The 12,950-nt window shown below is 54.2% G+C and overlaps 6 protein-coding genes across 6 annotated transcripts; 4 read left to right on the forward strand and 2 right to left on the reverse strand.

Moving 5' to 3' along the window:
- Window positions 1–6: 6 nt before the first annotated feature.
- Window positions 7–1,259, forward strand: PG985_003777 (major facilitator superfamily domain-containing protein; the record flags this gene model as incomplete). The annotated part of the gene is made up of 2 exons (XM_066823546.1): window positions 7–107; window positions 788–1,259. The coding sequence occupies 2 exons, from the start codon at window positions 7–9 to the stop codon at window positions 1,257–1,259; spliced, it is 573 nt and encodes a 190-aa protein (XP_066686706.1).
- A 977-nt stretch (window positions 1,260–2,236) lies between these two features.
- On the reverse strand, window positions 2,237–3,242 carry PG985_003778 (uncharacterized protein; the record flags this gene model as incomplete). Its single annotated transcript, XM_066823547.1, has 5 exons — window positions 2,237–2,422; window positions 2,524–2,656; window positions 2,721–2,913; window positions 3,013–3,103; window positions 3,162–3,242. The coding sequence occupies 5 exons, from the start codon at window positions 3,240–3,242 to the stop codon at window positions 2,237–2,239; spliced, it is 684 nt and encodes a 227-aa protein (XP_066686707.1).
- Window positions 3,243–4,615: 1,373 nt separating this feature from the next.
- Window positions 4,616–5,713, forward strand: PG985_003779 (uncharacterized protein; the record flags this gene model as incomplete). The annotated part of the gene is made up of 2 exons (XM_066823548.1): window positions 4,616–5,021; window positions 5,127–5,713. The coding sequence occupies 2 exons, from the start codon at window positions 4,616–4,618 to the stop codon at window positions 5,711–5,713; spliced, it is 993 nt and encodes a 330-aa protein (XP_066686708.1).
- Window positions 5,714–6,817: 1,104 nt separating this feature from the next.
- On the forward strand, window positions 6,818–8,527 carry PG985_003780 (uncharacterized protein; the record flags this gene model as incomplete). The annotated part of the gene is made up of 6 exons (XM_066823549.1): window positions 6,818–6,948; window positions 7,025–7,202; window positions 7,437–7,602; window positions 7,668–7,818; window positions 7,882–8,158; window positions 8,249–8,527. 6 exons carry the CDS (start codon window positions 6,818–6,820, stop codon window positions 8,525–8,527), a joined length of 1,182 nt encoding a protein of 393 aa, XP_066686709.1.
- Window positions 8,528–8,796: 269 nt separating this feature from the next.
- Window positions 8,797–10,182, reverse strand: PG985_003781 (uncharacterized protein; the record flags this gene model as incomplete). Its single annotated transcript, XM_066823550.1, has 4 exons — window positions 8,797–9,409; window positions 9,543–9,612; window positions 9,694–9,899; window positions 10,004–10,182. 4 exons carry the CDS (start codon window positions 10,180–10,182, stop codon window positions 8,797–8,799), a joined length of 1,068 nt encoding a protein of 355 aa, XP_066686710.1.
- Window positions 10,183–11,672: 1,490 nt separating this feature from the next.
- On the forward strand, window positions 11,673–12,596 carry PG985_003782 (uncharacterized protein; the record flags this gene model as incomplete). The annotated part of the gene is made up of 1 exon (XM_066823551.1): window positions 11,673–12,596. The coding sequence occupies one exon, from the start codon at window positions 11,673–11,675 to the stop codon at window positions 12,594–12,596; it is 924 nt and encodes a 307-aa protein (XP_066686711.1).
- Between the last annotated feature and the right edge of the window lie 354 nt (window positions 12,597–12,950).

The raw sequence follows: 12,950 nt of genomic DNA on the forward strand, positions 1-12,950 counted from the left end.
TATGCCATGCCAATCGACCTTTCAGCTGAACAGCCTGACACACACATACACGAGGCTTTGAGTCGAGGATCAGCTGCTTGGTCACATTACTCTAAGACTGAGACACGGTAAAGTTTACCTCCAAGTGGAATGCGACTCTACAAATGTGCGGGATGCTTGCTGGAAGAAGGTGAGATCCCCAGAGCATATCTGCACGCGCAGTCTCTAGAGTCGCGAATTGCCTCGAGTCCAATACGATACCGGACAGAGCAGGGTCGCATTATGTAATGCTGCTATTCCCATCTTGGAAGAGGTACAGATTGTGGGTGGTAACTGCCAGGCACATCTGCAGGGATATAAGGTTGCATTTCTCTTAGCGGGCTGGCAGCATATTCGTTGACTTGCTCAAAAGTACTTGCGAGTCTGGTATGTCGCGCGCTGGTGGGTGCGTGGGTGGTGACCTGCAGCTGAAGCCCGTCTTATATGGGCGGGCGGCTAAGCAAGCTGCTAACTTCCGCCCGCCGCCCCGGAGGAATTAAAATGTGGAGAGGTTACCAACAACTGCCGCTTATCGCCTGGGGAAGCAAAGGAATTCAGTTTGGGGCCAAGCACCTTTTGTTACACAGTCCAATATGCCGCCTGTGTGATTGGCTCTTTTCGTTTCCTTCTGCCTCTAACGGTACTTTCCTTCTCGAAGGTTTCTCGAAGGTTTCTCCCGCCCGCTTCTCCCCCTTGATTGAGATGAGCAAACACGATAACTTCCAAAACTGATTAGTTTAAACTCTCGTCATACTTCTTCTCTCTCCAGTTCCAGTGGTCGGCCATGTTTCAAAAAGATTAGGTCGTCTGTCATCAACCACGAGAAGCCTGCGTCAAACGGAAACAGCCGCAACGGCAGCTCACCGGCTGATTTGGCCCACTTGCCAGCCAGCCCGGCTACGGCTCCTTTGCCTTCTTCTTCGGTACCCTCCGGGGATCAGGCCAAACTCTTGCACAAAATCAACTTCCATGTTTTGCCCATCCTATTCGTTGTCTACGTCGTGGCGCTCGCTCCTCGACAGGGTGAACATGTCCAACGCCCTAACTCTGGGCCTGCCGGCCGAACTTGGTCTCACGGGGCAGCAGCCAACAACTCGCTGACCATATTCTTCGTGCCGTACATACTCTTCGAGATCCCTTCGAACATACAGATGAAGAGGTTCTCCCCCCATGTGTGGCTTTCTGGCGGCATCTTCATTTTCGCGGCCATCACCATTGCGCAGCTTCATCCAGAGTCATAGCGGCATACTGGTCGCTGGGTTTTTCCTCGGGGTGACCAAGTCTGGCATACTTTTCAGGGAGCTCCTACCTCATCAGCTTCTGGTACAAGAAAGAAGAGTCTTAGCCGCGCTTTACCACCTACTGGTGTACCACTAAATTGGCCCGCGCGTTTACGAATCTGGTCGCCAGCGGCATGGTCTAGATTGACGGTGTGCGTGGTCTGAGCGGCTGCCGCTGTGTATTTATTCTCGAGGGAGTTGTGACGGTGGTTATTGCTGCCCCTGCCTTCGTCACCATCACCGACTCCCCCCCCCCCACGAAGCAAAGTGGGTGACTGAGGAGGAGAGGATGTTCACCATGAACAAGACAAAGTCGGACGAGCCGGTATCCCGTCCAGTTACGACCAGCGATGTTCTGGCCTTCCTCGTTAAGCCTAAACACTGGCTGGGTGCTATAATGTACTTCTGTGAGTTGCCGCAGGGATGTTTACTTGTGTTTCTGGAGGAGCGTCTTTAGCGTGACAACCCCTAAATCAACAATGGAGACAGACAGAAGGAGATTCGTTTTCATATAAGTACCGTACCAGCGGGGCCACGACAACTGATCTTTCTTGTCGGAAAGCTTGTCTCATCCCCGAATATTCGCTCGTCTACTCCATCCCCATCATCGTTCAAAACCTGGGCTACAACAGCGTAGTAACTGCGTCCAGATGACTCGGATCTGGCGGATTGGGACAGTTACGTTAAAATTATCCTCTAGCATTGAAAGATGGTTCTATTATGGAACAAGTTGCGGCAATGACCTTTGGTCAAGATGTAGCAGGCTGCTAGGACACTATCATACAACCATTTACTGATAGTAGCCAGGAGCTAATCAGCCGGGACAATCTGACTATTCTCTAGGATGGTAGCCTACTGCTAAATCATGAGAACTGACATAATCTCTTGAACATTGATGACAATTCCCACAAGCCAGATAAGCCTACTGTGCCCTATGCTTATCGCTGGGGAACCGCGACCATGGCAATGACACTCTTGTCCAGCCACGCCACGTCCGGGGGGTTCTTGTAGTCGCCGCCGCGAGCGAGCCAGCTGCCCCCCTGCTTCTTGTTGTTGATGCCGCAGAGGCCCTTGCCGTACCACCAGTTGGCGCCCTGGCACTTGGGGTCCGCAGCGCAGATGTCCTGTTCGTGCGCAGCGAGTCAGCCGTCAGGTTCAGATATACAGATACATATGAAGATGAAGAGTGTCGAGCTGAATTTTGCGGGTGGAGCAAGGCACTTACAAGGCAGTCCTGGAACGTGGCCTGGCCGCGCTTGTTCAGGTTCATGACGGCGACGATCTTGCCGCTCCAGTCGAGCGGGTCGGTGTACTCGATGATGTTGCGTTGGCACCAGACTTGGAACTTGATGCCATTCCTTTTGGTTGCGGTTAGCTAGATCAGCAGGGATAGGGATGGTTATGGATGGATATATAACCCACTTCTGCACGATCTGCTGGTTCGAGGCAGGGCAGCTGATGGCCGGCGCCGGGTCGACGCAGGCGCGGTTGCTGTAGACCTTGCCCTTGGGGCAGCAGTCGGCCTCGTTGGTGGCCGCGTCGACGGCCATGACGCTGCCGCCGTGGCAGCAGAGGGTGCCGCCCTTGGGCTTGGTGAACTCGTCGCCGAGGCAGACTATCTTGGGTCAGTACCTACTTATTCAAGCAGTCTGCCCCACTACCTCGCATCTGAAATGTTTTATCTCAAGACGCGAGATATTAGGGTATAACATACCTGCGGAATCAGCCCTGACGCAGTTGCCGTTGAAGGTGCCGTCGGACTCCATGACCGGCTTCAGGTCGGCTCCCTGCTGCTTGCAGAAATCCTGCGTTGTTTTGTTAGTGGGTGGTATATATGCTGGCGTTAACGGAACGGATACTTACTTCGGGGCTTGCGTTCTGGGCCGAGGTGACCTGGGTCAAGGCCCATGCTGCGAACAGCGTTTTCATGGCGTGAGGGTGCATGATTGCGATTAAAGTGGCACAAAATTTGATAGGGTAAGATGGGATCAAATGGGATCATAGGTTCACTATATCATGAACCCTCCCTAGACCGGCGAAATCAACGAAGAGGCAGGGACTCTTATGCTAGACCGAGGGAGGTAGGCGGCCTGCCCCGGATCATGTCGTAATACCGGACGTCCAGTAGAGACATGAAGGGCGCAGGGCGGCATACGCGCTGCCACCGATACGATGAGGTTCAGTCCCAGGCCTAGCTGCTGCATGTTTCTGACCGCCCTTGTTACACTCATGCAAGGCGATGTTTCCGACCTGCTTGCCTTGCATGGCCAAAATCGATTGGGTTCGAGAGTATTGAACTTGCTTTCCAGTGGCTGCATCTAATGTTCGATCCAAATATGCAGCCACCGATATCGAGACGACGTGCGGCAAGCTGGCATTAGATCGTGACGATCACAGTAAGAATACCCCCCTACGCTGCTGCACCAAGCCACGCATCCTTGCCATCTCGAGAGCGGCCGCAGCGGTCCAAGACAAACGTCATATTTCCTTCCCTGGCTCTTCAGCCAGCCTCAGGAATGCATGTCGCATCATAACCCCGCGTATGCATTGGCACTAGCGGTGATCGCCAGCGAGGCATACCGAGGGTCTCGGCATGGACAGCTGATCACGGGGCCCAGCCATCATGCAGTGACTTAGCCACCTGGCCGAGCGGGAAGGCAGATCAACATCCAAGCTACGCGATAGGTAAGTGTGCTCTCAAGTGCCGAGGTGGCAGGCTGGTTGCTGCGGTCGATCCCGCGTCTCAATTGACGGCGCACTGAGACACCGGATCCCAATTGACCGCTGCGTATGCAATGATCTACTAATAGGGGACGTGGCGTAACGCCATCTGCTGCCGCGCGGCTCTAGCTTGGAGCGGGGCTTGAAAGTTTCACTTTTGTTTTTACAAGTAGATCCCGGGACGGCCCGCCAGCTACGCAGACAAGTCGGGCTAGCTAGCCGGTGCCGACTCCTGCCGTCCCAACCTCCGTGAGTGACCGAGGACTGTCAGCTTTTGAAGAGTTTCCACGGAGACTAGCATCGAGATGGTGCACCACTGACACTATGGTAGCTGATGACTATTACGGGTTACCATGAAAGAGGTCTTTTCTTTTGTTCATGTCAACAGAGTAGAGAGCGGGAAAAAGAATTTGAAGTCTTGGTCTGAACGAGTGTGCTATTACTATGGTTGACTGAGCGCAATGGCGCAACAGACCGAATTTACTCTCTATGCCACCCTGAAATCATCCTACTTGACCTGACGTCACAGTAATACTCGCTAGCTACCGTCTTACCACCCCTGCTCTAACCGCTCCCTTTGAACTCGGCCCCCCCTCATGGCTGATGTGACCCAGCAAGGAGAACTTGACAGGCAAAGCCGCCTATCGCTTCTTGATAGGCACGAAAGAGAGCATATCCGTCCCGGGCGTAATCAGGCCCGAGGCGGGGTACTCCCAGTCGCCCATCATGACGCAGCCGCCGTCGGCGCCGTTGTCGAACAGGTTGGCGCCCTGGCACTTGGGGTTGGCGGAGCACTTCTGCATGCACTCCCCGAGCCCGTTGGTGGTCGGGTCGGCCAGCACGTTCTCGAACCGCTCGTGGATGCCGTGCGTGCACTGCACCTCGTACTCGACGCCGTCGACCGTGATGTGGCGGCCGCCGACGCCCGGGCAGGTGGTGGGGGGTTCGATGACGACGGGCGGCTCGGGGGCGGTGGCGGGTTCCGTGGTGTCGGGCTCCGGGGTATCGGGCTCGCTGGGCTCAGGGGTCACTGGGCTGGGCGCACTGAGAAAGATGTTAGAGGATGGACGAGCTTCGCAGCATGAACTGTATGACACTTACGCGCAGCTGCAGTCGCACTGGTAGCCCACGCCGGCGCCGCAGCACCCGCCCTTGCCGGTGACGGGGTCCACCTTGAACTCCTTGCCCGCGTCGCAGCAGTCGCCCTTCTGGGCGGTCTCGTCGAAGCTGAAGCTCTGTCCGGGCGCGCAGCACTCGCCCTGGCCGCTGGCCAGGTGCGACGAGTGCGTCAGCCCCGGCGGGCAGCAGTGGTTCATGCCCGTGGCCCGGTCGGTGCTCGTGACCAGCTCGGGCGGGCAGCAGAGGCCCAGCGGGGTGGTGGGCGTGTAGGTCAGGTCCCAGGTCAGGTGGGTGTTGTCCGGGCAGCAGCCGCCCTTGGCCGCGCTGGTGTCGTACTTCCACTTGAGGGGGGCGAGGCAGCAGCCGCCTTCGAGGGTGGCGACGGGGTCGGTGGAGAAGATGCCCTGGGGTATGTGTTAGAGCTCGAGGGCTTCTGGAGGGAGTTGTCGCTATGCTTACATTTCCCTTCTCACAGCATCCGTCTTGGCCGGTCTTGGGGTCTTTGTAAGGTCCCCAGTAGCAGCCCTTGTAGCCAGGAGCTTTGCAGGTTCCCGTGGGTTCTAGCAGTATATTAGCAACTTGTCTAAACGGTAGTCCTGGGGTTCACTCACGGCCGTTGGTGTCAAACACCATGTCTGCTGGTTATTAGTAACAGTCTTACAATCACAGGCCTCGCACCACAAGGATTGCACGTACAGTACAGCTGGCCCGACTCTGTTGATTTCATCATTAGCAAGTTCCTCATACTGACTTTGAATGGCACTCACTGGCTTTACACTTGTCGTCCCATTTCTTGCGAACCTCGGGGGTTGGTTCGACGGCGTGGGCGAGAGTGGCGGCAACCGCCAAAGCCAATGCGCATCTGTTCAGAGTGAGGCCGACCATGTTGCAGCAGGGACGTGGTTTCTAAAGGCAGGAGGATAACGTTGAGCAAAATTGTGTGAGAAGTTCTATTGATTGACCGTACGGAGTCAGAGCATTCAAGAAAGAGACTTGGGAGGTTTTCGCTATCTGGTAAACCCAGGGTATAGGTAAAGGACATAATCGGCGACGGACCTCTGGAAAGCAAGCACACTTGTTGTCTTGCCATCTGTCATTCTTTTTCCGCACCTATGCCGCCTTGCATGAGAACCGTAGCCCGAATAACTTTGTGTCCCGTCAATTTGCTTTTGACTGTCTCTAGGGCGCATCGCATCCAGATATCCCTTGCAGGTCTCAGATCGTGGCTTCTTCGGCGATGTCATGACAAGACACAACCACACGCATTCATCCAAGACTATTCATGGAAAATATCGGTCACTGGATCACGCCACAAATCTTGCATGCACTGCGGCAAGCTTAAGCGCCGAAACAAATGCCGGACGGCTCGGTGAGTAATGTAGGTGGCGCCGTGACCAACTCTGTTTGTTACTAGTCGATATTGCTTTTGTACTGGCGATCATCTTGGCCTGGACTCCTTTCCTCAACTGCGCGGCACAACACGATATTTCGACTGACATGCAGTAATTGACGAGATTTATGGATACCAGAAGTATCGGACAGCTCTGTTTGAACTCCAGCAACCTACTATTAATCTACTCTCATCCCAGCTTCACACATCGTGACAAGACACCCATCCTACTATCAGAATATTCATCGTCCCCCACACAACTCCACGCAGCCACTACCAAGCCCTCATCATGATGCATCGCACCATTGCCGCGGCCATCCTGGCCTACGTCCAGGTCATCTCTGTGAATGCGCAAGGCGGCTCCAAGGGCAGACCTATCAGATACGTCTGCCCCAAAGACGACGGCCTGCAATACACGACGTACGTAGCAACCATTCCACTCACCCCTTCCCTTCTATGAAGTCCCGAGCTAACAGAACTCTGTTGGAACACACAGTCCGGCCCCTAACGATGTCACCTTCGAGCTGAAGTGTGGCCAGGGCACCACCGCTAAGCGTATCGACAATACTCAAAAGGACTCCCAGAAGGAGTGTGCCGATTACTGTTCGGAGCACCCGCAGTGCCAGTCTGCTGATTACGACTGGGGCACCAAGAACTGCGCTCGTTTCAGCGAGGTACGTCGAACAAGCCAACAGCAACATGTGACCTTTCTAGGAGAGTTTAAATGCTAATATTGACTACAGTACATTCCCGTAAGTTACAAATCCATAGTAGTTGGCGCATGATAAAACACGTAGGTCAGACCCTAACCGGAAACAACAGACTATTGCAATGGTAAGTCATTTAGAACGACCCTTTAACCTCTCTCTTGTTGTTGGCTTCCCAAACTAACAGAAACAAATCACTAGACTGGCGTCAACACCTGGTTCCCCATACAGGAACGCAACCAGAAGCAGGCAATGCCAGACCCTCAGCCCGCGCGCGCCGATGCCGCCTGCCCGGCGGCGCCGCGCAACATTGTCGAGTCCATGGCAAATGCCACTACTTTCTCGACCGAGATCCGTTGCCCCGAGGGTGAGATATATATGTTTTTGCTTCTCCCCGGAATGTTCGTACTGACAAGGCTGGCCCCTCCACAGATGACAACAAGATTTTCATCAGTGCTAGCGGTACTTACATGCAGAACAAGTGCCAGCACGAGTTCGACAGCAAGGCCCCTATTGCCGAGACCCCCATGAGCACTCTGACTGAGTGTTACAACTACTGCGCCGACACCCCAGGCTGCAACAGGTAAGTGTCCGAATTGTCATGGTATTGCCCTCGCATAATTGGCTACTAACCATATATCCCTAGTGTTACTTGGGAAGCCGGATGGCCCAGCTGGCAGTGCCGTCTGTTCGTCGAAGGCCCCGACAAGCTGAAGAAGTGCGGGATGAGTAAGTCGACCCCGATTGCATCTCTGCCGGTTCCTCTCCCTTTTGTACCACGGTCTTACCATATTCCAGACATCCACGGAGGCGCCTACATCATCGACCCGCCCACCATCGGGGCCGAAGACGACCAAGTCGTCCTCTGCGCCACCGAGTGCCCCCACGCGCACGGCCAAACCTTCGACACCCCCTCAGGCGAGGTAAGCACCCTACCAACCTTTCCCTCTCCCCCATATCCCCCACCACCCGTGAATTCACCGACTAACCCTTCTTTTTTTTTCTGTTCAAAGCGCTTCCGCATGAGCTGCTGCAAGCGCCACGGCGTCCAGCACTTCGCCAAGGAGCACATGCCGTCCCTCAAGGCGTGCATGTCGGCCTGCGGCACCGTGCCCGCCTGCCAGTCGGTCGACTGGCAGCAGAGCACGGGGCTGTGCTACTTCGGCAAGCACTCGGGCGAGCCGAGCATCGGCGTCGCGGGCTGGAGCGCCGCCTACAGCGTCGGCTGCGCGGGGGCCTGCAAGAAGGAGGGCGGGTGCTGCGGTGGGGCGGGGGGTCGGGATGAGCTGTAGGTGGGCATTTCTGAGGGGAATTCCGGGCTACAGTGGGGGGTTTACGGGTATTTCCATGAAGTGGGAGTAGTGAAGAATGACTCTCTGTTAGATACGATGGGTTTTGCTGTGGTTTGAAGTAGTGATAGCATGATCCAATTTGCAATAAAAGAAAAGCAGGTTAAGCTAGATTTGAAATATGATTAGCTCTTTGAGTGTGACAAAACCAACAATGAAACCACAACAGTACGATAACTTTCACCCCTTGAAGGCAAAGAGTCAGTTTCCATCTACGACGAGAGCTCCTTCGTATCCCTGAAACGGTGCCCCAAGAACTGCTCCGGCAGCACCTCCCCCGCCAGCTTGCAGCTCTCCGCCAGCCGCCTCAACTCCCTCTCTTCCTCGTCGGTGAGCTCGACCCAGTTCGCCGCCCAGTTCTGCTCGAGATAGGTGACGCGTCGGGTGCCCGGGATCACGAAGATGTCGTCCCCTTGCTTGAGCAGCCAGGCCAGCGCGAGCTGCGACACTGAGCACCCCTTCCTGTCCGCGGCAAACTCGTGGATCTTGGCCACGACCGCCGCGTTGTGCGCCCGATTCTCCGCCAGGAACCGCGGAATCAGGTTCGCTCGCAGGTCGGACGGGTCGGTACTGGCGCCATCGCCCTCCTTTGTCTTGGAGCCGAAGTCGGACGACAACAGGCCGCGGCCCAGGGGCGTGGCGCAGACAACGGCGACGCCCAGCTCGCGGCACGTGGCAAGCAGGTCCGTGCCCTCGGGACCCTCGATCTCGCGCCCGAAGAGGGAGTACTCGGGCTGCACGGCCGCGACGGGGGCGATCTTGACGGCGCGCCGGAGGGTGGCGGAGGAGATCATGCTGAGGCCGATGTGCTTGATCTTGCCTTCTCTGTTATGTTGCACGTATATGTTAGTGATGGGTTACCTTATTCCGTCATATCTAGATACAAGTAATATGTCTACATAAGAGCCAATGGGAGATATAGCCAAATAATCAAAATGGAGAATTGTAATGTACTTACGCTTGGAGCTCGGCCAAGGCACGCATCGTCTCCTCGATGGGCGTGACAGCGTCAACCTGATGGACGTAGTCTTGAGGTTTTGTTATTAGCATGACTCACTTGGTTCCTTGGGTATCCTGCTTTCGAAGAATAATATAGTGAACCGACTCACAAAGATCAATGTAGTCGATGCCCATGGCGTCGAGGCTGGCCTGGCAAGCCTTCTTGGTGTACTCGTACGACGTGTCGTACTCGAACTGCATGGCCTTGCCCTCTTCGCCCTTGACGTAGCCGAACTTGGTGGCGAGGAAGATCTGGTTACGCTTGCCCGTCCGCTGGAACCACTGCTTGAGGAAGCGTTCGCCGTCGCCGTAGAGACTGGGTATCATAGACATTGATTAGAACCATTGGATCTGGCAAGTACATATGTAGAACTCGATCTCGAGCCAACAGCATTGGGATGTGGGAGAATAGTGACTCACTCGGATGTGTCCCAGAACGTGGCACCGAGTTCCAGTGCCTTGTCGAGAATGGCGAATCGGTCTTTGTCATTGGGTACGGCGCCATAGGCTGGTGCGCCGATGAGCATCAGGCCAAAGCCGAGGGCTGGAACCTTGGGGCCGTTCTTGCCTAGTGTACGGATGATGGGCTCAGGAGACATGATGACCAGAGTTTTACTATCTCAAGGAAGGTAATGGTGGTAGTAGGTAGTAGTAGTGTGATTAAGGGGTGTTGTGTAATAGATACGGGAGAAAATGTTGTGATCAGCTCAAAGGAAGGGGATGGCAGGACAATATTTATAGGTAGAATCTTGTCTTTGCTTAATGATTCATGGCTATGTCTTCCTTCTATATGTAATTGGACTCTCTGTTTCGCCCCGGGTGTACCTATCGTTGCTTACGACCCCTATCTCGGACACGGGATCTCAAGTCGGACTTAAGACAGTTCCCTCATAAATGAAACGCGAAGATTATATACGCATCCTACGAGATTCCGATGACTCACACGGTATTCGGGACCTTATTGTGATACGTAAGTCCGTTGTTGTTGTGTATGACGAGCGCTCCGGAAAATGGGCTAAAGAATAGCCAAGAAAGAGGGGGTTGACCAATCACCATGCAGCGTTTCCGAGCACATCGGCTTCCATGGTAGCCAATCAGAGCCAACACCTTCCGACACGACCAATTGAAACTTGGAGGCTCAGAATCTACCAGCTCACAGTGTGCTTCTTTAGTCTGCGCCGCATTATGCATCCTGGGGAATTGTTTGGCCAATCTTGCATCTTGAGTTATCAATGGGCTTGTCCCTGCGTAACTCTCCAGACACTGCATCTATTTCGCGAGATTCCAAACTGAGCTTAGTAAATGGCACATCAGTGGCAAAAGTCAGATTCAGCTGGCTGTTCTCAATGCAAGCCGGTAGGTTCCCATGCGATACTAATGGATGGCATGAGTTATGTCAGAGGTCTAGGGATGGCAAGTTGTGCTTGAATACTCATTTATGGTACGGAGTAGCTGCCTGCTGTTTTGGCCGTTGGTTGTTGTTTTTCTTAGCCTGAGCTGAGTCTCATTTGGGCGAGCCCCTGCTGTCAGAAGGTTAGGGGCTGACAGACAACTCGGTCAGCTGGATTAGCGCTCTAGTGCCGGCCAATGGCTCTACCCGGCGCCGACTGGAGGCTTGAGTGCGCCGCATTCTACCCCCAACACCACTGGTTTGCCTCTAGTCAGTTTTGTTGCTCTTTGCTTGTTTGCTTGCCCAATCAAGAGTCCAAAGGGCTGTCTATGGTCTTCAAAGGGGGCGTCGCTTAAAGGGGAATATTTACAGCGGCTAACATGATTTCGTTGTAATCAAACCTTTGACCTACTGGGAAATGATCGCTGTAGCTAGGGCCAGTCTCCATTGAACTGTCAAGCCAAAGAGAAGCCAAGGCATCAAAACAAAGCGAGAAGATTGCGATGAATGCATTGTCTTGCCCTTCAATAGAATTCTCATCTATATTAATGCATTTCCAGCCTGCTCTCCATCTGCCTTTCGTTTGTACTGACTACGTAAACTTGCCGAAGAATCTTGACACACAGCCATCACCTTCAAATTTCCATACCCACCAAGAACACACCCAAATTCACATTTGAAAAGACAGCCAACAGCACAATGAGTCAAGGAATGAAAAACCGCTCTTTGGACAATGTCCTCCCAGACGGCGAGAATCATCAAGAGTCAGCAAAGCTTCTACACGGCCCAGAGAGCATGACCAGTCGCGGGACCGACTGGCCAAGGCAAGTCCCTTCCGAAGATCCAGATGCGACTTGCGCAGGCCCAGAAGAACCGGCACCGCTTACAGGAAGCGTTGCAACTGCTATATCGAGCTGTCCGCCTGAACCGATACCAGAGATGTTTGTGACCGAGCTGGGTACAGTCCCTGATGGTACCGGCTTAACGGTGCAATTGAGAACATTGTTCAAAAGAGAGTGTGTGCCAGGTCGCTCGACTGGACGTTACATAATTGAGACACCGCAGCCGGATTTCACATATGGATACGATACGCACGACGGCCGCATGCCCTTCTCGGAAACCCAGTGGGAGGCACTTGGGAAGATGACACCCCAGAGGGGATGGGTCAGCGAATCGGCCGACCTCGCCCTCCCATTCCTGGTCGTTGAGGTATTCAGAGTGGGTTCCGAGGGGGACAGCCACTGGGTCGCGGAGAACCGGATGTTGGGGGACGCTTCCAGCTGCGTCAAGGTGGTGCGCGGATTGAATGACGTCCTGCGGCGGTATCCAGATCCCCCCCTGGTGATCGAGATGAGCTACACCCTCGTGGTAAATCAATTGGTAGGTCACTTCTACGTAACATGGAGCGAGGCCGATGATGCGAATGAGGGCGGGGCTCGTTACAACACGAGGCAGGTCGACCAGTTCGACCTGGAGAAGTCGGAGGGGTGGCTCAAGCTCCGTCACAGGATCGAGAACGTACTCGAATGGGGGAAAGGAGAGCGCCTCGAGGAGATCCAGAAGGCGCTTGACTTCATCCACGAGCAAGACCAGAAGATGATGGCTGTTTCTGAGAGATGCTAGGTCCCGGCCCGCACCCCAGAGAGGTAAGTCTGAATGAATATGTAAGTTGTAAATACACAAGCTTGAAGCCTGGGATCACGGCTGGTCTCCGTGATTAGTTACTCCGCGCTACCCGCGAATCTATAAATGGTTGGAAATATATTGGTGTCAATTAAGATGGCTCTCGTACTTACCCGATAATGTGAAATCTATAATTTGTCTTGATGTTATCTTCAGTATCCAGACCAATCAGCTTTCTCTACCAGATCCAATGCTCGCGCGTCGTCAGCGATCCCGTTGTTGCTACTTTGAATGCTAGTAACGGATCATACGTTGATCAAGTAAGGGACAATTGGCGGTTGCTTTCACAAGGTG

This window comes from Apiospora marii (assembly GCF_038362585.1).
Source record: "Apiospora marii strain CBS 49790 chromosome Unknown utg000003l_segment0_segment0, whole genome shotgun sequence".
Taxonomy (NCBI): domain Eukaryota; kingdom Fungi; phylum Ascomycota; class Sordariomycetes; order Amphisphaeriales; family Apiosporaceae; genus Apiospora; species Apiospora marii.